At 39.8% G+C, this 23,738-nt stretch overlaps 1 protein-coding gene across 2 annotated transcripts; it reads left to right on the forward strand.

Moving 5' to 3' along the window:
- The first annotated feature begins 19,040 nt into the window (after positions 1-19,040).
- On the forward strand, positions 19,041-23,738 carry LOC115690852 (serine carboxypeptidase-like 31). 2 transcript variants are annotated; one of them, XM_030617334.2, is made up of 10 exons: positions 19,041-19,445; positions 20,777-20,884; positions 21,282-21,377; positions 21,587-21,679; positions 21,758-21,840; positions 21,988-22,275; positions 22,588-22,718; positions 22,907-23,002; positions 23,127-23,232; positions 23,314-23,738. In XM_030617334.2, the coding sequence occupies exons 1-10, from the start codon at positions 19,136-19,138 to the stop codon at positions 23,458-23,460; spliced, it is 1,458 nt and encodes a 485-aa protein (XP_030473194.1). In that variant the 5' UTR covers positions 19,041-19,135; the 3' UTR covers positions 23,461-23,738. The 2 variants fall into 2 exon arrangements, with proteins under 2 accessions (XP_030473194.1, XP_056175664.1); XM_056319689.1 differs by lacking the exon at positions 19,041-19,445 and adding an exon at positions 19,538-20,392.

Genomic DNA, 23,738 nt, shown 5'->3' on the forward strand with positions numbered 1-23,738 from the left:
GGCCCCAAATAAGAACTCTAAATCCCTAAATTGAAAGACAACCTCAATTTGAAAACCCTAACTGGCCAATTTGAGCACTTGTTTCGATTTTCCCTCAAAATTCCTAGCACGATCACAACTTCATTGTTTTGCAATTCCTTGTCTAGTACCAATAACCGTTTTTCCCTCTCACCCGAGCCCTAATTTTGCCCTCCGTGCTTTAATTTGGCGTCAGAGACTTAAGGGAGAGAAAATGACAAACCCGAGTGAGTGAAAGTTATGGCGGCAGGCGAGTGACGACGAGTGAGCAACGGCAGGTGGGCGACGGTGAGCGAGCAACGGCAGGCGAGTGACGACGGGCTAGCGAGCGAGTGACGGTCCGAACAAGGAGAGTAGTTGGTTTGTATGCAAAAATGGGAAGTCGACGCCCTCATTTTCATCCACCTTCTGCAACATCGTTTTGGCCAGAGGCTATTTGACGTCGTTTCGTTTGTTGGAGCCACGTCGGATGGAAAAACGACATTCTTTTTCACATCCACATAGACTGCGCTTTAAAAAATTTGCCATGTCACTTTTTTTTTAATTATAAAAGTCAAGTATTAATTTTGGCTGGAATTTCTTGCTGTTAGTACTTAAGTGATTATTTTTTCTCCGATTTAGCACTAAAGTGATTCGGCGAAAACTTTTGGCACTAAAGTGAGAGCCGTACATAATTTTTGGCATTTCTAGTGTTCTTCTTTCGAAAGAAATGATTAATTGAAATCTAAGATGATATTTTGAAATGCTTTTTATCAATGAACCATTTTTGCATCAATTAACAATTTAAAATCATATAATAAGTATCCAATTTGTGTAATTCGACATTCTTGTTATTGAGACCTTTCTCCACTTTACTTAATCGTTTCATTTTCTTGAAAATCTCTTCTTAGCTCTTTCAATAAATACATCGAAATTTTAAATTTTTATATTTTACTATAAACATTGATATATACTTTTCTAATATTAATATTGCAATTAATATGTTTTTTTATTTGCCTCATTCTTTCATTTTTATAGAAATCTAGGATAAGAAAGAGATTTCCTTAAAAAGAGAGAGAGATGAAAGTACGCTTCTACCACTTCACACTCACATGTATTGTACAAACAGATAGAACATATTACGGAGGGTTAATCACCGTAACAAAATGAAAGTCCACGGGGTAATGTGTCGGAGATGAAAGTTTAGAGATAAACCTATATTACCCCCAAAGTTCGAGGAGTCATTGTGTAATTTTCCCGTCTAGTTTGTTTCCTTTTCACTTCCTTTTGGGTCCTATCATGAAAAAAAGAGTAAATTGGATTCTCCCTCAATTCGACCGAAAGAAAAGTCCCTCTCAATTTCATATTGTAGATCATGGAGACCACTTGATTTTCGCATACTCCAATGTGAATAAGGAAGAAAATATAAAATGGTTGCAAATCGTCGTGTCAATCACCGATGTGGTGCATATTTTTTACTCATATCAATAATAGATTGACGTGTGTCAGCTGAGGTGAAACAACACATAAAAATTTTATTTTTCTATCTTCCTCCAACACCCACTTTCCTTTTATGAATCTGTTTGTCGTTCATGGCTGCTGACGCTTCCTCCTCCATCACAGACCACCACTTGTCCAGCCTCCATCTCCACCCCTTCCGGTATCGCTCACGGTCGACCCAAGCTAACCCTCCTTCATCGCTTGCGGTCGACTCATTACTCATCCAAATCTGGCCTCGACGCTCAACCATGGTCGCAAGCTTTGCTTGTCCATCCACTGACTGCAACGACAACGGCATTGCAACGAGCCGCGACTGGAGTTTGCCCTACCATCAATGGCAACGAGCGAGCAACAAGGTCCAGATCTGGTCGTCGTGACTATAACTGCGAGCAACAAAGGCGAGCGACAAAGTCCAAATCTAGTCTCCACCGTAACGATTGCAAGCAACAAAGTCCTAATTTGGTCGCCATGACTCCGGACCTAAGGACCGTGAGTGAGTAACGGAGTCCAAGCCGACACTGCTGCGCCCAAGCTGAGCATCCTCCATCGTCCTTGCGCGCCTAGGGCCGGTGCTTCCCGATTTGGCCCGGCCTAACTAATACATCTAGAGCCATGGCTGCGAGTGACACCGGTTCGTTTGGCACTGGCGACCATAGATAGCCAAATCTGAGAAGCCGGTAAAAAAGATGCTTGAATGCAATGCCGGCAGCCATGCATGGACGACAATCAGCAGAGATGGAGGAAGAAAGAAAAATCATATTTTTTATTTTTATTCCACCTCAGTTGAAAGGTGTCAATCTATTATTAGGTATGAGTAAAAAATGCACACCACATCAGTGATTGACGTGGTGCTTTCTAACCACCGAATATTTTCTCATGAATAAGGAAGTGGTTTGACAGTGATCCACCTCATCATCTTGAATTTTTACTTTTTACTTTATTTAAATTTCGCGACAGACTCACTTTGACTCTTTTTTTAATTCAAAGTACACAAAATTTTCACAATATTCAAATGTTAACACATATATTTACATATATTTTTTCATTAATTTTTTGATATGCACAATATTTTAGATTTTAGCAAGAAAGCAACTTTTCTTTTTTCGAAAGAGGCCAAAATGTTGAGTTCACTGTTCATCAAATATGAGAAAATAATAATTATGTCAAAATTGGCATAATGGAAGTAAATAAGCACGTGAAGATGACATGTTTATAGCCATTTTAGAGTTCAAGGGTGATAATTTTGTCCATTTCGATCCAACCATCGTGCTGATCGCGGGAGTTGCATGTATTTGTGCTAGGAATTCGAGAATATGTGGTGATTTCTTTTATAGAGGACTCTGCACAAAGCTGATTAGGGTGCTGATGGATCTCTCCTGATTATGGTCATTATAGACTAAAACTAGTTATTATATTAAAGTGATCTGCATATCGCATTCGAGAGACTGGATGTCCGAACTACACATGATACTTTGAAATATCAAATTATATTATACATAATGAAAGATAATCAAATCCAAAAAGTAGTGAAAGAAAAATCATAGTTGAGGTTTTCTTTCCCCTTGGTTGCACCTTTTTCTATTAATGTCAACGCTATAGTTGAATGAATAATCTTTCTTCGGAACACCGAGGGAAAGGACCAGAAGAAGAGGAGAGGCAAAGGGCATACGCGAAGTTGGTGGCTATTCAGTTTGGAGGAATTTCCATAACAAAAGTTGAAAAGAAAAAGTAAGTCATTTTTGAGTTTTGAAAAATTACGAAAATTTATGTATGATATTACATGTTTATTTTTTTTAAAATATTTTTCAATGTTTTAAGCGCTCAATGTTAAACAAAATTCCGAGTGTGAGTGCCGCAAAATATATAAAAATCAAACAATCGATAGTTGAAGCCACCCCAAAGAAATAATTTCATACATAAGCTCAATCAAAATCACAATCAAGTTAAGCCGGATGTTTAGTTATGGCTCGTGGAAATTTGGTTCAAATAAACAATCCGTGATTAAGGATTTCCAATGTCCAATTGGAAAAACTAGTCTAGTGGACTAGTTTTGCGGGCTTTCGAGCTATTGTTGTGTCTCTCGGCCCAAGATGTGGTAATTTGGCAATTCCAATCGAGGAGTAGATGACAAATTAATTAATGCAGTGACAACATAATTATGCTCTTAGAGTTTGAACTTCAAAACTAAGAGAGCGTGAAAATAGATTATAAAGGAGGATCTAAATGAGCGGTTTCGAGATTTAAGTGCGAGACATTTCGATATCATGCATATTTTATTGTACCTATCTAAAATTATAGATCGGTATAAGTCGCTTTGAAATTGAAATTCTCAATAGAACTAGTTTGAAGGCGGAGGAGGGGTTGGAGCCGGTGACTCATGATCATGGAGAGAAGTTATGCTTTGACCAGGATTTGTTCTTTGGTTAGTGAGAATGAACGATTTAATCTGCAAGTTTTTGAAGTTGTGATTAATCGATAGAATACAATTAAGGCTTTTGAGAGGATTATTGTCTTTGAATGTTATTATGCTTTTCTTTTTAAGCTAATGTTAGATCTAATCATGGGTTTAGCTGCCCGCCGAGCCCATCTAGGCTCGAAGCACATTTTACGCGAGCCTCCATCGCGAGCCTTCATAGGAGTATTTCCTCTTGGGCCTCGGCTCACGCATTTAGACCTAGTTAGATCAGCCCAGGCTCGACCTTGATGAAGAAAAATTGATTTTTATAGGCTGGTTTGATATTGAGCCTAGTCCGCCTATTGATCGGGATAATTATGCCATCTTGATTTCTGTATTGAGTGCCAAACAATTTGACGGTGGGGATGTCCATGTCATATGCTAGAATTGAGTGCTTTGATGTACAAGGAGTTATCTAATGTATTGCATTACCTTCATCAGGCATGACTTAGAATGGAAAATTGCAAGAAGTTAGCTGAGATTTGCACTCACAAGTTAAACACTATTGCCACTTTTTAAAAACCGACAATTTGCATTTTGGAGAAATCGAAAGATCCATTTACCCTCAAACCCTACACCCATCTCTCTCTTCCAGTAACTTGCTGTCGTAATCTTCAGCGCTTGACGCCCTTGAACGGCCCCCCCTCCCGTCTTTCATAGAGTTCGTGACTCGCGGCAATTGGAGCTTGAGCTCGTGCTAGCCGCAGCCTCGGCAAGCTCGACGTTCTATGTGAAAAAGCTCAAATTAATCACGCGAGCTTTGTCATAGATAGACCTCGATCTGGTCTTGATTGGATTGCCCGACCTCGATACAGACTACATCTGAGGTAGCAATCGTCGCCGGCCTCAGGTCCAAGGTCGGTAGCAGTCGAGACGGCGAGTGGGGATGGTGGGTGGGTGGCCAGTTGGTGATTGGGTAGGAGAGAGATGGTGGAGGAGAGAGAAGTTTAGGGTAGGGTTTGTGGGATGTTTGTTGGGTAGGGGCAATTTGTGAAGAAAAAAATGGCAAATTCGTAAGTAAGTGGGAATGGCATGGTGTAAATTGATATGGAGTGGCAAAAACTCGGGATACGAGTTATAGGTTTCGAAAGTGTGGATGTTAATTGATATGCGAGTGTAAACATCTTGTTGCCTTTGTAATTATCCCTAACATAACTATGTTAGTAACTCAAACATTTGGAATATTCTTATGTCTTGTTATATTAGGGTTTAGAGATGCTCTAGGCTCTATCCTTTTCTTTTTGGCTTGCCTTCCCATGCTTATTATTTAAATAAAGCAAGTTAACTGTGGAAATGTGTGACATGATAAGTATCATTGACCATGTTCGTAAAGTTAAAGGCAAAATGAGATAGACCTAATCCATTGCGCATGTCATCCTAACATGACCGGCGAAGCTTGGACAAGCTTTTAGCGTCACATGTTATACATCGACTGCTGCATTCACATTCGAATTCCTTAGTCAACTTGCTTTAAGAAGATGTGAAAAAGCTAAGATATCTTATTAATTTTCCATAGTTTTTGAAAGGAAAAGTGTTAGTGTAAGTTTCAAACATGCAAGATGTCTTACGTTTGATTTGCTGGTGTTTTTCATCTTTCCATCTTTTCGCAAGCTTTCCGATGCTTTCTATTTTCTAAAGTTGAGTTCACATATGTCGATATGATTAAAGACACATCTTCTCCTTTATAAAATGGTAAGTAGACCTTCGTTAGCGCGTTTCAACTCACTAATATTTTTAATCAATCAGTAAATTTCCTTAATGATATCATCAATTTGGTATGGCATATCCAGAACATTCTCGTTGGGTGGATATGGTTGGTCTTGCGCCTTTACTTTCTATGCATCCAATAAGACCACATTCCACAAGAAAAGTTAAAGATGGAGAAAGAGAGCGAGAACACATATAGATTAAAGTAAATTATTATATTTAAGTTAGTGTACCTCTTATTGGGGACGTGGCCACTGAGGCTAAAATTGCACTTTTCTCAAAGGGGATTACGTGAAAAAAAGTAAAAGTGATGAGAAGAAAAAGAAGATGATGGTGGTTTGACTTGATATGCTTAATGGAAGACTTGGCATCACTAATTTATAAAGCATGTGGCTTCCGTTTATTGCAAAAAGATATGAGGATTTATCCTTATTTTATCCATAAAATTTTCATAGGTCAAGTCCATCAATGTGATGAATCGAATTGGGTTGGTCAATTTGGGTCATCATCACATGATTCGGAGAGCTATTGGTATTTTGTAATCTTAGTTTGCAAGAATTTTGATAACTATAGTTGGTCGTTCTATGATTAATTAGAATATAGTTCCGCGCAACTTGGTCCTCTAACTCTATGGAAATTATGCAGGAAAATTGTCCAAAAAGTCCTAAATCTATTGCACTTTTGCTAAATTAATACTAAACCTTTTAATTTTATCAATCGAGTTATAACTCTTTTTACGTTTTTCCAATTGAGTCCATTTGACCAATTTTGGCTTGAAATCGCTAGCTGTGCCATGGACACCGGCCATCTTACGTGGCACAACTAGCGATTTTCGGCTAAAATTGGCCGGATAGATTCAATTAGCAAAACATGAAAATATTTATGACTCAATTGGTAAAATCATATTTATGACTTTTTGGATAATTTTCTCAAAATTATGTAGAGATATTGTAATATCCGAACTAATGGAGAGAGAGAGATATAGAAATTTTGTGAAATTTCATAAACCATCTATATGTTTGCTAAAACTTGTATCATGTACCTAACATTCGAAATATGTCTAATCTGATTGCAGATACGCAATCCCGCCAAAGTAAACTCACCAAGCGTTCTAGTGTTATATACTCGAGTAAAATTGGAAGTGGACGCTAAAGTTCAAGAGGAAATCGAAAGTTCCTCTCGAGTAGGAAAAGATTTTAGGCAACTAGGGAGAGAAAACAATCATGGAGTTAGACAACTCTCATGATCCCCCACAAAGAAGAAGAGCACTAAACCCTACAAAAAGAAAAGTTAGATCTCCAGTCATGCGTCGACTTTCATTTCAGGTAAAGAAAAAATCAAAAGCAAGGCCCTAAGAAAATAAGAATGTGATGCATGCAATTAATAAAAGAACTAATTAATGCACAGAATGCTCCATTTACAATCCAGTGTCAACCTTTGCATTTTATTGATTATGTCGGGCTATCTTCTTTCTTTCTTTTTTTTAATACACATTCACTTATTGGAGCACACATGTACACTAAAGATAACGTGTGTTACGAAGATTAATGAGCTAATTACCTCTTCCAATTCGAAGCGCATTGTCCTTGATAAGCTGATACTATATCAAATTCTAGATCATAATTCCAGTATGGACATTTTTGCAATCGAGTTAAACAGCACGATGTGGCTGAATCTGGACCATTTAGTTGATGGTTGATGTACCAATTGTTCAGAGGGAGTAAGCTTAAGATGTAAATTCATCCCTCCAAATGTAGGAAAACTTTATTGTTCTTCCAACAATTCTGAGGAAAGTTTAGTATTTGAATCTTCTAATTTCTTTTTCTATCTAGCTTTTTTTTTTTTTGGAGTACCTCATAGAATACTCCTACAGCATAATTAGTAAATCTCCAACTAGACAAGAAAAATGTGTAAATGCACTAGATGTCTTAAAAATTGTTACCGAAGTATGATTGAGTATTAAAACCTTCAAAAGTGCATTCAAGTTGTAAAACTTGTCAAATTGGTGTATTCAAACCATTCCGTTAACTCTGTCCCACTTGATTAACCGAAAATGCTGTCGTAGTTTTTTTTTTTCCCCTACGTGGCATTAATAAGACTAAAATGACGTCATTTTGGTCCAAATCCTAATCTTTAAACCTAAATCTCAATAAATTAGATTAAAAAAATTAAAAAAGGCTAAGAGTTTTCAAAAGAACACAAACTAAAGAAAGAAAAGCGGAAAAAGTACCAAAAAAGTCATAAACCTGTTGCATTGATACCAATTCAGTTTTAAACTTTTTAATTACATCAATTTAGTCCTAAACCTTTTCATATTGGTATCAATTCAGTCTATCCAGTTAATTTAGACTGAAAATTGCTAATGTGAACGCCGGTTATCCTACGTGGTAAGACTGACATTGACGTAGACATTTTTAATAATATTTTTGAAAATTTTTGAAAATTTTAATAATATTTTGGATTGTTTTTCTTTTTTTTTTCCTTTCCCTTTTTTTCCCCTTTTCTTTTTGCTGGTGCCCATGGCCGGCGAGGGTGAGGCCCCCATGCTAGATCTAGCAAGGCCTACCCTCACTCGCCGCGCCTCGCCTAGCTTGGCTTGGGTGAGGGTCGGCCACCTCGATGTGAGACCGACCCTTGTCCAGGCCATGGCGAGGCTCATCGTCCCCTAGGCGGGGCTCGCCAGGCCTCACCCTCCCCTGGGTGAGGCCCAACGAGGCTAGCCCTTGCCAGAGCTCGCTCCCTCGCCCAAGCGCGGCCCAGGGAGGCCGACCCCCTCGCCTGTGGCTCGGAGGGCGACCTTCACCAAGTGAGGCTAGCCCTCATCGGCCATGGCTTGTGGCCGGCGAGTGGCCACCGGCACCAGCAAAAGGAAAAGGGAAAGGAAAAAATTCAAAAATTATTACAAATTTAAAAAATATATAAATATTATAAAAAATGTCCACGTTAGCACCGACCGTGTCATGTAGGACAGTTGACATCCACGTCCATGTCAATAATTTCTGACCTTAATTGGCTGGATGGACTTAATTGGTACTAATGTGAAAAGATTTATGATTAAATTGGTCAAATTGAAAAGTTTAGGAATGAATTAGTACCGATGTAATGGGTTTAGGACTTTTTTGGTACTTTTCCCAAAGAAAAACCCACGGGTAGAGGGTTGTTGCCCCATCGTTGGAAAGGGCGTTGAGGGTCGACAAGCCTTTGCATGTGGTCAGTGAGAGTCGCCGGCCATCCCCAAGGCTCTGCCGACTCCCGTCGGCCATATTCGACGATGTTGGGGCGGCAGAGGAGCCCCCAAGGGAGGGTTTGAGTTCTTTTTTCTTTTCTTTGTGTTTTTTTTAAACCTTTAATCCTTTTTTTTTTGACCTAATATAACTAAAATTTGGGTAAAAAAATTATTAATTTAGACCAAAACAACGTCATTTTAGTCTTATGCTTCATGTTTTAATAGCATTAATGCCATGTAGGAGAGAGAAAAAAGCCACATCAATATTTTCTGTTAGTCAAATTGGACAAAGTTAACAAAATGACTTGATTGCACCAATGTGATACATTTGAGGACTTGATTGCACTTTTTGAAAATTTTAGGATTCAATGGTACTTTTGTGACAGGTTTTGGGACTTCTAGTACATTTTAACTTCGTCAGTTGGACTTCTAGTTTTAAGACTTCTAATATCTCATGAGTACCTAAATCTTGTGGCTCTTGTCTCTCTAGTACCGTCGTATCATACTCCAAGACGATTACTCTTGTTGACATCAATTGAACTAAAGATCCGATGGTCCAAATGCCGCAACCAAAAGTGCGTTTTATCTCAAACTTTCGGTCATGGGATCGATCATTTCTCACCTAAGAAGGACCCATGACGAGAAAGAAGAACTTGGATAACATGCACATAAAAAACCCTAAATCCTACGGGGCGCTTTGCATGCTAACGTGTCTCTTCGTCGTTCAAGATTGTTGCAAGAGACCTAGCGAAGCACCAAATTCACGCATCAAACATTGGCCTACCTTTTCAATGGAGATGAAGGTTGACCCACGTCAAAGTTAGATACAACTTTTGAATTCGCACTTCTCACTGTTTGCATTGAAGAGACACCCACTTCTTTGCTGGTGAATCTTTGGACTAGCTAGTTTGATAGATGATAGGTAGATGTGTGTCCATTGGCCAATGTTAGAGTGCTTTTTTTCGGAGTAAAAATGTTGAGAAATGCTCTCTCTTTTGAGCAAAAAGGTAAGCTTATCTGTTTCCCCCGATCGGGGGACAAGGTCTACTATTCACGATGTGGAAAATTACGATGACTACACAACAATATCGTTTGCGCATTATCTTCACATCATGTTCATTGTTTCTGTCCTATAACAAGTATGCGGAAACACAATAACGTGGGACATTTAATAATTCAAGTCTTGAAACTTGTTCGTGCATTTTGAATCTTAAAACATTACTTTGTTCATTTAAATCCTACAACTTAAAATTCGATGTATTTGAGTCATTTTGTTTACTCCGTTTGTTTTAAGTGGACCGAAAATGCCGCATGGGTTATTTCATCATTTTTTTCCCGATTCTACGTGCCTTTTAGTGTCATGAGAGATCTTCCTCAAACACAAAATAATGTCGTTTTTTTATGTCAACATAAAAATGAATGAAGACCAGAAATTCAGAAAAAATAAGAAATAAAATTTCCAAGGATAAGAAAAAAAAAACAAGGAACAGTAGCAGCCCTCATTTACTTGCGAGGGCCACGGTCCTTGTTGGTGGCCAAGCGAGAGTTGGCTGCCCTAGCGAAGATAAAGTTTTAGGACTCAACTCAAATGCATTATCTTGATGAGTTTTAGGATTTCTGCTGTTATGGTCCTTAATAACATTAAATATATGTAGTTAAAGTGCTACTACTATGGAAAAACCGTTAAGAAATGTGGTATAAAAATATTTGACTCGTTTTCCCACAGTTTAAGCATTTAGGAAAGATAATTTGTCTAAAATGATATTATAATACATTGTCTGTTTTCTTGTTAGCTAGTTATCTTATCGGCATGGTTATATCATTATCCTATGTTTCGTGAGTAAGACACATTTAACACGCAAGTAAAAGTGTTAACAGATGTGCTAGAGATAAATGGTTGGCTTGCTCTTTGATAGCTCAAAATTTTTTGGAAAAAATGGTTTGATTAATTGTAATCTCCTTGTTCTAATAGTGCTGTTACCGTAAATCGAATTGTATTCCAACAATTTAAACTTCTAGAATAAAAGGATTGCAAGACTTTATCTTGGAAAAAAATGGTTTGACTAATTGTAATATGCTGGTTGTAATATTGGTATTGAGCTATAAAACATGTTTATTCTTACTCTAACAGTGTATGTTTCTAGAATAAAAGTTTGCACAGCTTTATCTTAATATAAAAATAGAGGTGTTGAATTTGTTTCATGATGCTCGCACACAATACTATTGGGTTTTTCTTTCATAATGCATGATGAGTTTCAAGAATTCTTTCACCCGCGCATGTACTGGGTTCTCACGCTTGATATTGTCATCATAAGACTAGCCTTCGGATGATGGGTACTTTCAAGATTTAAGATATGTTCTTCATGGTGCTTTAACAACTTGAGTTTTTGGAGAAGACGGTTGCAAAATCAACTCCTCAACTAGCATCATAGTATTCGACCAAAAAAAAAAAAAATAGTATCATAGTCAGAGATCTTGAATTCAATTCTTGGTATCTAGTTCACTACTTAGGGGTTCACTCTTTTGTATATGCCTTGAAATTCAGTAATCTCCCCCCATGGAACATTTGTATCTGGTTTTTGCGCGCTTAAACTTTCTCATCATATCACCCTTCTCGTAAGCCCGAAGGTTAAACCGTAACTATATTGTGCACCGTACTCTAACGTCAACAGTAGAGATTTAACCTCCAGGAAAGGTAAATCAAAGGTTACAGCATGTTCTTCTTGCGTTGCTAGCTCCCATCCGTGCTCATTAGCCTGTACATGTTTCCCTCTAAAAAATTATGCTTCTGTCTCCATCCGAGTAATCTTGGCAATTAGCAACTTGGTTCGAAAATGGAGATCAAAACTTTGAACTCTTGACCTAATAGCTAGCAACTTTAAAGCTCGTGAAGGGTGTTGACAAAACTAACCTAGATTTGAAAGAACACACTACATGAAAAAAAAAAACCATTTATATGTTGAAATAAGAATAAAGTTTCTTTCATGATTTTCCTCATTAAATTCAATTGAAAAGACACAAGCTAGCGACCGAGTAGGTACAGAGCCAACGACAAAAATTTTCAAAAATTTTGTCTAGTTCAAGTGACAAGTCAAGAAAAGTTTGGTTACCTAAAGAATATTCAAGTTTGAGGGGAGATCTAGATCAATTCTGGGTCCAAGCTAAAATATATTACTCATGTTAAAATATTCATTTTATCCAAGAAAATACTTCTTGCAATGGCTCAGATGTTAGAGGAAGTAATTATTAGACATAAAGGTGAATGTTGGGTGGTTTTAGACCTCTCTCACCCCATAAACCAACTCAAAAGGTGAGATTTTCCCTCATATTTATAAACTGACTACCAACTCATTCGATAATCGATATAGAACAACCTCAACAATTCGTAACACTCGTAACTCTTCCGTGTGACTGTTGGATCCAACAAGACTAGTTGGCAACTTGGGCTCTGATACAAGTGTTGGGTGGTCTTAGGCCTCTCTCACATCAAAAGTTAGCTTGAAGGGTGAGATTTTCTCTTACACTTATAAACTGACCACCAGCCTCTTTTACAGCCGATATGAGATAAAGAAGTGAGACACCCAGATTGGCAAGGACTTGATAACCAATTTTATCAGCTGATGCTTATAGAAAATCTTATAAACACTAGAAAACTAGAAAAGCACATCCTACAAATAGTATTTTCTATCATTAATTAGTTCCAAAGGCAATAAATAACCTAGAAGCTAATCTCATTCTAAATCAAGGATACCCAAGATAGAAAAATTAATTAGGACATAATTGATATCACTATCATCTATTTCTCAAGAATGTAAGATAAAGGGCTTTTTGGCGAAAAATTTAGGGATAATGACACAAACAGTCTTTGAACTTTGACCCAATGTATAATTTGGTTCACGAACTTTTAATTTATTCAATGTAGTCCCTGAACTTTAGCCATAATTTATTTATTTCACGTGGGCTTTTTCGTCATTAACGAAAAAGACTTTCGCCGACTAATTTTGATCGGGTCAAAATATATGACTTGCAGATATATATATTATGGCTTTTGCTTTTAACTTTCATTTTCTTCAATTTATAGAGCTTAAGTCAAATTTATATGACATTAAACTCCTCAAACCATATGTAACACACACACACATACGACTCAAGGCTCAAAATAAAAACAAACCGTATGTACCTTCATACGACTCCTAAAACCTCCTTCTCAATTTTAAAATCTAATTGTCAAAGCAACGCAATACCACATCTGGAATCCTTTTGCTGGATTGAGTTGTTATTTTTGGTACGCATGAAGATGAAGTCCAAAGTACAAACGGTTGAAAATAGTGCTTGCACTAATCATGACTTTGTCATATATGGAGGCTTAAACCGTTAACTACTCAAGATAGACGATTTCCACCTCACTATCAACTTAAATAAAAGTTGGAATCCTACTCATTATTCAACAACCAACTTGGGCTTTATCTTTTTATTTATTTTTTTAAGTTTCCTCGCATTTTCTTCCCACCACAATGTTGATATCATCAAATTCCAGCAATCACAAACCAACCCACGAGGTTCGCCACGAAACAACAACTTTCTTCGTTGTGATGATGAGATTCTTCATCTTTTTCCTCATTTTCTTTTTTATATCTCAGACACACCACCAATGTGGAATATATACCTGCAACATCTTTCTAAGCGTAGCTTTTGAGGCAGTGACATTTGACTATCCAATGAGGGTCGATCCATTCAAAGAACTTGCAACACGTGCAATGACAGGCTCATTCAACTTTTTGCTGATTGATGTAAATGTTTTACTCGGTGCCCAAAGACTTCCCAACAGTAGAATTACGTCACAGAGATCTTATATTCTCGCAAATCGAAGAATCAATTTCATAGTGCTTGTACTTAGCTGATTTAGATTAATCCACGCGCCATATATTAGAAAAGGCAAAGATATATATAAGCAAGGAGGGATATACGATCTTGGTGGTGGCAACAACAATCTATTATTCTTTTAGTTAAAATGCTAGGTTATCTACTCGAATAAAAACTATAGATAGGATGGGATTTTTGTAGCCCTAGGTTGGAAACCGTGGATTCTCCGACATTCTCAATGGCTGATGATAGTGAGATAGAGATGAACAAATGCCCAAAGTTTCCGCTTTTGTGCAAGGAAAAGCTTTAGAATATATAAAACCTACCAAAAAAATGAAAAAACTATCACGACCTTTTCCCCAAAAATGAAAAAAGAAAAAGAATTGAAACTGATGAAGACCAGCTTGTCCTCCACTTTGATTGGCGATCGTAGTCCAAGAAACTTATCCTAAAAATATCAGAGAAAGTTAAGGAGCCATATCTAGGAGGAACCTGTTATCTGTCTTTAAGCTATTGTCTTCTTTGTGGAAAAAAGGTGATCTTGGACCGTTTCACATCACCCTAAGGTGCCATCAATTTGATGTTTTATATGTTTAATAATGTGACTTCTAGTTTACAGATAAATTAGAGAAAAAATCGCAAAATCGTACCCTGGCTCCTTATATTATACCCCAGTTTGCTATCTTTTTTTTTTTTGGCCGTGACCAGTTTGCTATCTAAATTCCTGATATTTTGAAAATGAGGTTTGACTACCCTTTTTTCGATTTTGGTCCCCAGCCCTGAATTGCACTGAACTCGGATCTCGATTTCCGAATGAAAGCTGAATTCCTAGAATATTCTTGGGTCACTTTTGAATTATTGGTATAAATTATGCGATAATGTTATGGTCTTGTGCAATAATTGCGAAACAAGTTCAAAGAGAAATTGGAGTCAGGGATCAAAGTTCCAGAAAAAAAGATAAGTTAGGGTTAAAGCATCAATTGCCATAGATTGAAGACTAGACTTCAAAAGGGTCAAACTTTAGAAACCACAAGTGAAGCTTTCCAAGAGAGAAACTCAAATTTGTTGGTAGCATGACCTATGGTTTTTGTTTTCTCTATTGAATGATCATAGAGCTGATAATAAATGGGGATGATGATATGATAGAAGGTTTTCTTTTTCTTGCAAAACATGCTCATCGTTTCAGAGCACAAACCGAAGTGGACAGCTAGTGTTTATTCTCAAGGCCACAAAGATTTGACAAAAATTTAATAGACCTAGTGTGGATGGAAATAGATTTTTCTACACGAATAAATATACACACATCTGCTGCTTTCTAGCTCATGTTCGATTCTTCCTATAACAATGGGAAACTGACCAAGTTAGGTGAGAAACACGACCTTCATTCTCGAAGCTGATTTCATCATCTAACATATCCAAGAGAACCTCAAAAGAAGATACCTTAATATATCAGAGCATGACCGTTTTGTTTTTTCAATGTGAAAGGGGATAGTATAGGGTCTTGCCACCGTGACCACTGCTTAAGCATCTCCATATTGAAATATTTACACCAATAAAATGACTGGACGCAAATAGATATGGAACCCTCGTATACTTGACTTGGTATGTTGCCATATAATTTGTCATTTTCTGCGATTTCTCACCGATCTTCAGAATATTGTGTGTATCCTCTTTGTATGTTTCCATATTACTTTGGGGACTACATAAAGAATGACCATTGCTTGCATTCATTATTCTAGTGAAATATAGAAACCATTCAGTATATTTTTTCTGTAGCTAACATGGTAAGCTTCCACATCCTTCATGCATAATACTCCATGTCTGTGCCTTGTATGTATATTATCTCCCTCTATTTACTAGCTTAAACTTTTGGGTTTGACTTTTCTAATTAGTAATGCTATAGAGCTTACCTACAATGGTGTCCTTCATGAACGAAAAAAGCATATTAAAATGATGGGTTAATACCACGAAAGATCCTAAACTGGTACACTTGTGACAGATTACCCCAAATTATTTTTTTGACCACAAAAAATTTCAAACTGGTACATCTGTGACAATTTTACCCCGAACTATTTTTTTGACCACCAAAAATCCCAAACTGGTACATCTGTGACAATTTTACCCCGAACTAATTTTTTAATATTATTTTTTCGATTTTTTTTAGTTTTTCTTATCTTTTCTTTTTCCTTTCCTTTTTTTTTTTTTTTTTTTCCTTCATCTTCAACCTTTGGCCAGTCGCCGGTCCGGTGACCGACCAAAGGCGGGTGCCGGCGAGGTCGGCCCCGCAGGCCGCTGACGAGGCTGACCTCGCCGGCAATTGGCCAGGTCGGCCTTGCCCCACCCCTGGCGAGGGGTCATCCTCGCCGTCGCTGCCGGCGAGGGGTCATCCTCGTCGTCGCTGGTGAGGTTTGACCTCGCCGCTTCTGGGCGAGGCTGACCTCACCACGCCAGTTGCCGGCGGGGCCGAGCCTTGCCAGCGACAGCGAGCCCGACCCCTCGCTGGCAACTGGCGGGGCCGAGCCTCGCCAGCGACGGCGAGCCCGACCCCTCGTTGGCAACTGGCTAGGTCGGCCTTGCCCACCCATGGCGACGACGGGGCCAACCTCGCCAGTTGCCGGCGAGGGATTGTCCTCGCCGTCGCTGGCGAGGTTCGACCTTGCCGCTTCTGGGCGAGGCTGACCTCGCCAGTTGCGGCGGGGCCGAGCCTCGCCAGCCACGGCGAGGACAACCCCTTGCCGGCAACTGGCGAGGTCGAACCTCGCCAGGGGTGGGCAAGGCCGACCTCGCCAGTTGCCGGCGAGGTCGGCCTTGCCATTGGCCGGCGGGGCCGACCTCGCCGGCCCCCGCCTCTGGCCAATTGGCGACCGGCCAGAGGTTGAAGATGAAGAAAAAAAAAAGAAAAGGAAAGGAAAAAGAAAAGATAAGAAAAACTAAAAAAAATCGAAAAAATAAAAAATAATATTAAAAAATTAGTTCGGGGTAAAATTGTCACAGGTGTACCAGTTTGGGGTTTTTGGTGGTCAAAAAAATAGTTCGGGGTAAAATTATCACAGATGTACTAGTTTGAGATTTTTTGTGGTCAAAAAAATAATTTGGGGTAAATCTGTCATAAGTGTACCAGTTTAGGGTTTTTCGTGGTATTAACCCTAAATGATTGCTGATGCATTCAATAACATATTAGATGAGAATGTTGCTTTCACAGTTTGATTTCCGAACTATAGTTGGTTTCCTTACAACCACCTTGAGTTTGATGAGGGATGTTAGTTAATATATGATATGTTGTATACTAGATTTGATACGTTCCCATTTAGGCTCCGTTCGTTTGGCGAAAAATATTCTCCCGGAAAATATTTTCCGGGTTTTCCGATGTACGGGGGGCGGAAAACGTTTTCCGTGGGAAAATATTTTCCTTCTCCCCATCACAAAATAGCCTAAGTCTACGGAAAATGACTTCCGCTTCTTCAAAAGCGAAAATCATTTTCCGGAGCTTCTTCTTCTTCTTTTTCACTAAGGTCGCCCGGCCGCCGCCGGTCGCCGCGCCCGCCGGCCGCCCGGCCGCCGCCCGCCCGCCCGCCGCCGCCGCCGCCGCCCCCGCCCGCCGCCGCCGCCCGGCCGCCGCCGCCGCCGCCCGCCCGCCGCCCGCCGCCGCCGCCGCCCGCCGCCGCCGCCGCCCCGGCCGCCGCCGTCGCCGGCCCGCCCGCCGCCGCCGCCGCCGCCGCCGCCTCGCCCGCCGCCGCCGCCGCCGCCGCCGCGCCGCCGCCCCGCCGCCGCCGCCGCACGCCCGCCGCCGCCGCCGCCCGCGCCGCCGCCGCGCCGCCGCCGCCGCCCGTCGCCGACGCCGCCGCCGCCCCGCCGCCGCCAGGCCGGCAGCCGCCCGGTCGCCGGCGTCGGTCGCCCGGCCGCCGCCGGGCCCCGCCGTTACGCCGTCGCCGGCCGCCGCCGCCGACGTTGCCGGCTGCCGCTCGGTCGTTGGCTGCCGTTGTCGCGGACGCCGACGCTGCCGGCCGCCGGCCGCCGCCGGACGCCGCTGCGGCCAAGCCGCGCCGCCGGAGCCGGACTGCCGTCGCGGTCGCTTTGCCGGTTGGCCGCTGGTCGCGTCGCCGGACGTTGGCCGCTTGCCGCTGCCCGCGCTGCCGTCGAAGCCGCCGCCGCTGGGTCGGACGCTGCTGCCGACGCCGGGCCGCCAGGCGCCGCCGCCCGGACGCCGGACGCGGCGCGCGGCCGCGGACGCCGCCGCGATCGCCGGCGAAAAATATTTTCTCCGAAACTTTTTCATATTGGTCGCTGAATACCGGAAAATTATGTTCCGGGAAAACATTTTCCAGGAAAATGATTTCCAGGAAAATATTTTCTAAAAGGAGAATATTTTCCGCCAAACGAACGGAGCCTTAGTTTGATATTTTTTGTGATTTACCGAATCTCACAAGTACTTAAAATATTACAAGTATCTTGTATATATGTCTTTACATTCTATCTAAAGGATCAGCATTGCTTTATTCCTTATTCTAGTGAAATATAGAATCCCTTTGTTACGTTTTTATTAATAGCTAACGCAATCTCTCTATTTGCTCTTAACTTGCTTGATAAAGGATTCAAACAAGAACTTCCATGGACACTAGGGTGGTGGTTTTTCCCTTTCCCTTTTTCTTTGGTGACGCAAAATTTAAATTTTTTTCTCATAAAAATCTTACTAATTTCGACATAAGATTTTATTTTTCCGTTTTTACTCTTTGGGAGGAGCAGTCAGGTAGGGCCATGGTTGTTTAATTAAGCTGGATTCTAAATGAAAAATTATATTTTTACAACTCTTTTATGCTGGAAACATTTTAGATTTCCAAATTTAGCACGTAAAAAGGAGAAAAAAATTACTTGCAAGGAAACATATTCCCTCAACTTTGTTCCAATATGTACTTCCTTTTGATCATCATATTCGTCTAAAATATTCTTTTAGTCAGGAATCAAACCATTGATCTTCTCCCTTTGGCTATGCAATCAAATTGATTATAATTTGTGTTTAATTTACAATTGTAAATAGCCCAACATATTCTCACCCATATATAAACATGTTGCTTTGGCTCCACACACCCACTACTGCAATTTTCACCCTTTGCTTTGCTCATGCAAGAATTATCTAGAACATGGTCAAAAAGTCCACGTCAAACGGCATACCGTTTTGCCTACCAAATCACAGTGAACACTTAGCCACGTAGGATGCTCTTCTCCCATTTTTTTCTTTTCTTGTCTTATTTGCAAGCCCTCCCCGAGCGACTAGTGATTACTCTACTTCCACCATCTCTATATATATGAGTGTCCCTCGAGTCTTTGTGGTGTGAAAAGCTTCGAGCTCAAAACACTTGTTGCAGAATTCAGTGTCTTCAATTTGCAAAATGGGGTTCTTCTCAAAGGTGGTGAAGAACAAAATTCTGGTTTTTGTAATATTTTCACTGCATTTTGAGAGTAGTTTTGCGAGGGGAAGGCATGGGAAACATTGGGAGAGTGATCAAAGTAAGGGAGTGGAAATAGGAGGAATAGAGGATCTAGTGACGGACTTGCCGGGCCAACCGGCGGTCGATTTCCAGCACTTCGCGGGTTACGTTCCAGTGGATGAGAGGAATAGAAGAGCACTCTTTTATTGGTTTTTTGAGGCAGCCACTTCTAGACCTGAAGAGAAACCTCTTGTTCTTTGGCTTAATGGAGGTAATCCTAGCTTATGGATACTCTCTCTCTCTCTCTCTCTCTCTCTCTCTCTCTCTCTCTCTCTCTCTTTTATGAGAACAGACCTCTCAAAGTGCTCTCATTTTTCTTCCACTCTATCTCCAAGATGCTTTTAGTTCGTCAATGTTGGCTGTCGTTAAATTATTTTGAGAGGAAGGTTAACTAACATGTTTGACTGAGTTGACGGACAATGATTTGGTGCTGTCGGATCTAAAGTCTTCAAACATATGTCTATTTCTTGAATATCATAATTCGAAAAAAGTACTTTTATTGGTGTCAATATCTTTATACATGCATCTCTTAAAATGAAATATGACTTATCAAATAGATAAAATTACTAAAGTTGAAAGGTACATCGGTCACTATTTGGGTAATACTTACCCTAGTGAGTTTTCTAACTTTGATTTATACAATACGAAAGTATGTCAAATAGATTTCTTTTTGTGAATGATTAATTAGACTATGTATGACCCCTTATTATGAAGTGACAACTACTTGTTCATATTCAAACACGCGTATTAACACTGTTCATGGAAACAGTAGCTCAGACTGATGATACTATTACTTGTTATAAAGCCTTTTATCTTTATTGAACTGAACACCATCTAGTTGGTCGACCACCATGATCTCCATTCCAGTTTGTTGACTAAATCCATTGGGAGTGAGTACATGTGATTTCTCTCATTTGTTTTTTGTGTGCGTCATGGTTCGATCATAGGGTTGGCGATGATTCTAATTAGGCCCATCTCTTTAGGGTTATTCGGAAGAAAAAAAGACTTTTAGGTGGTCCTAGCCCTAGCTATCCCCCAGGTTTTTCTCGTGATAAATTTTCTAACGTAATTTTCACTTTTCTATGTTGGCGAGGAGCGGATTAATCAAATTCATACCATCAGTTGCGGCAGATCCACAGCTGCTCAGCTTAAAGATAGGTGACTTTAATATAATAACCTAATTATGTTCCCTCTACACACTCGGCTTATCATGGTGATTAAACATAGTATTTTTCAGCGATATTTAGCCAATAGCTTCTCTGTCCGATGGAGAAAGAATAGAATACAAAAAGCCATGATTGTCATCATCACCGCAAAAGGGCTGGAATAAATCTTGCAGAGTTTATATTATCTCTCAATATATATTTATGATTCTTGCATCTAGACAAAGTTTTTTGATCCCTTTTTTTGACCCCTTGTCATTTTCATAATTTGTTGCCGCACAAGTCTTTTTCTAAAAGACTCCAATTTGGTACTTTATGTGCACTTTGTTCTCTAGTAAGGTGACAAGATGCTCATGGCGTGTTTCTGTGGGTGTTTCAGGTCCTGGGTGCTCTTCTGTGGGATATGGTGCAACACAGGAAATTGGACCTTTTATAGTGGACACTAATGGTCATGGACTAAAGTCCAATCCCTACGCTTGGAATAAGGGTATGGTTGATAGGTTTACCCCCCCTCTCTCTCTCTACATAAATATTTATATTTTTATCATGCACGCACGTGATTAAGCAGTCATAAAAGAAACCCTAACAAATTAATTAAATAAGCTAATAATTTTGGGATAAACTGCTGGGAGATTCCTCGACATGAGGCCATTCTTCAAACAGGACACATGTCAGCCAATAGAGACGTTTGGAAAAATTCATATTACCTTTCCCCAATGACCCATCTTGGAAGTGCTGCTTTTGTGACGGATAAGAATATATAAGATTGATCAAGGTGCAAAAAATGATGCGTGTTAGTGCTTGTTTTAGTACAATGTTATGATGAGATTAATGAAATGATTAAATGGGCATATGATATATTTTATTCTTTGTTGATGACGCAGAGGCCAACATGTTATTCCTGGAATCTCCTGTTGGTGTGGGCTTTTCATACTCAAACACAAGCAGTGATTATGATAACCTAGGAGATGACTTTACAGGTGATTTTCGTTTGCAAGGTTCTTGATGCATTTATGCAGAAACCTGTGGCTGCGAACTTCTGTTTTTCCTGACCTCTTTTTTACACGGAAAGGGTCTTTTACATGTAGTCCTATAGATATAATTCCTTTTGCTTAATTTCTTTTCCTGTTCCCTTTTTATTTTTGTTTGTCAAAACCTTGAATTCTAAAAGTTCTTGTTGATCGATCAGCGAATGACGCGTATACTTTCCTTCATAAGTGGTTTGCAAAGTTCCCGTTGTATCAAACACGGGAATTTTACATTGCCGGAGAAAGCTATGCAGGTATTCGCCATCTAAATAAATTGTTTGACTTCATTTAACAAAAAATAGGCAGTAATTACTTTTGGAGCTTGGCCACAGGAAAATATGTGCCGGAGCTGGCTAAACTCATCCATGACAAGAACAAGGATCCTTCCCTTCATATTAATCTCAAGGGTATCATGGTAAGTATATAATTATAAGTTGTAAGATCTATTCCTTTTTGCTGCATATAAACACATATATACAATGAGTCAGCATTAAAAGGAAATTTTTAAGAGATGGTCCATCTAATGTGTGTGTGTGTGTGTGTGTGTGTGTGTGTTTTGCAGTTAGGTAATCCTGAAACATCTGATGCTGAGGACTGGATGGGACTAGTGGATTACGCATGGAGCCATGCAGTGATCTCTGATGAAACCCACAAAGTGATCAGAAAGACCTGTGACTTCACCAGCAATAACACATGGAGCAACGATGACTGCAGTGAAGCTGTGTATGAATTACTCGAACAATACAAGCAGATCGACATCTATAGTCTCTATACCTCGACGTGCATCGGTGATTCGGCGAGCTCCGATGACAAGTCATACCAAGTCATGATGAAACGTACATCGAGCATGGTGTGCTGTCGTAATTGTTTATGACTACATAGAATGATGCATAATCATATCTCCGTCTGGGAATTTATCCATCTTCCATAAAGGAGGCCAATGGAACTGGAGTTCCACGTTCGATTTTGAGTTAGAAATGCTAAAAATGATGGATCAAAGTTGACTTGAATTATCACAGAAAGATGCACATTTTACTTTATAACTCAAGATTAGGCAGAGAATTTTTTTCCATTCAATAGTCTTTGTTTTATTTTTTAGTTTTCTCCAATAAAATTTTTTCTTCTCATTTTGATTTAACATAGTGAAGCCTAAATAAATCAGATGCCTAGGATAATGGGTGGCTATGATCCATGCCTGGATGAGTACGCAAAAGCTTTCTACAACAGGCCTGACGTTCAAAAGGCCCTCCATGTGAGTGATGGTCATCATCTCAAGAATTGGAGCATTTGCAAGTATCTCTCTCTCTCTCTCTCTCTCTCTCTCTCTCTCTCTCTCTCTCTCTCTCTCTCTCTCTCTCTCTCTCTCTCTAACGTTTGCACCTATTTTTCAAGTATGTAATCTTGCACTTTCAAGATTTCTTCTATTCTTTTCAATTAAATTGATCCTTTATGTTGTGTAATGGACGATGCACCGATTGCAGCTTTAAAATATTCAATGACTGGTCAGACTCCAAGAAATCTGTTATTCCAATATACAAGAAGCTCATTGCAGCAGGGCTTAGAATTTGGGTCTACAGGTACTTAAAATATTCAAACTTTGCCATGATTATTCAATTTAAGTGACTGAACATAACTCACCAAACTATGATCATAAACCTTCTACTTATTTTTATCTTGATTTCTTTTTCCTGGTTGCATCAGTGGGGACACAGATGGAAGAGTCCCAGTGCTTTCCACAAGATATAGTTTAAGTTCTTTGGGTTTGCCCATCACCAAGGCTTGGAGGCCCTGGTATCACCAAAAGCAGGTAATCATATAATACCTTCAATAGCTTGCAACATATTTATATATCTCCCAAACGGGAAGCTCCAATTGATGCGAAATGCAGGTGAGTGGTTGGTATCAAGAGTACGAGGGACTGACATTTGCGACGTTCAGAGGGGCTGGTCATGCGGTGCCGGTCTTCAAGCCAAGTGACTCACTCGTGTTCTTCTCTTCTTTTCTCAACGCACAAGATCTTCCATCTGCTCGTTGAGGAAACCGCAAGGAAACAAAACCAAAAAGGAAGAGTCTTCTATATGAACTCAATTTTCGAAACAGTTAAGGCTACATAGAGCAGGGAAGAGCCAAGGTAGGAGAATAAACAGGGTTTGGACTTTCAGTTTTGGCAGCAGTGAATTTGGAGAATAGTTATTGCACTTCTACTCTTCTTTCAATCTAAGAGGCAGTCTCAATTGTAATCCTCACTCCAGATCTGTTTGGAATCTGATTCCATTCAAATCTTATTGAAACATGATATATTCAAAATGGTAA

The sequence above is a fragment of the Syzygium oleosum genome, unplaced genomic scaffold (assembly GCF_021117445.2).
Source record: "Syzygium oleosum isolate NSW1041296 unplaced genomic scaffold, Sole_v2.1 Sole_v2.18, whole genome shotgun sequence".
In the NCBI taxonomy this organism is placed as follows: domain Eukaryota; kingdom Viridiplantae; phylum Streptophyta; class Magnoliopsida; order Myrtales; family Myrtaceae; genus Syzygium; species Syzygium oleosum.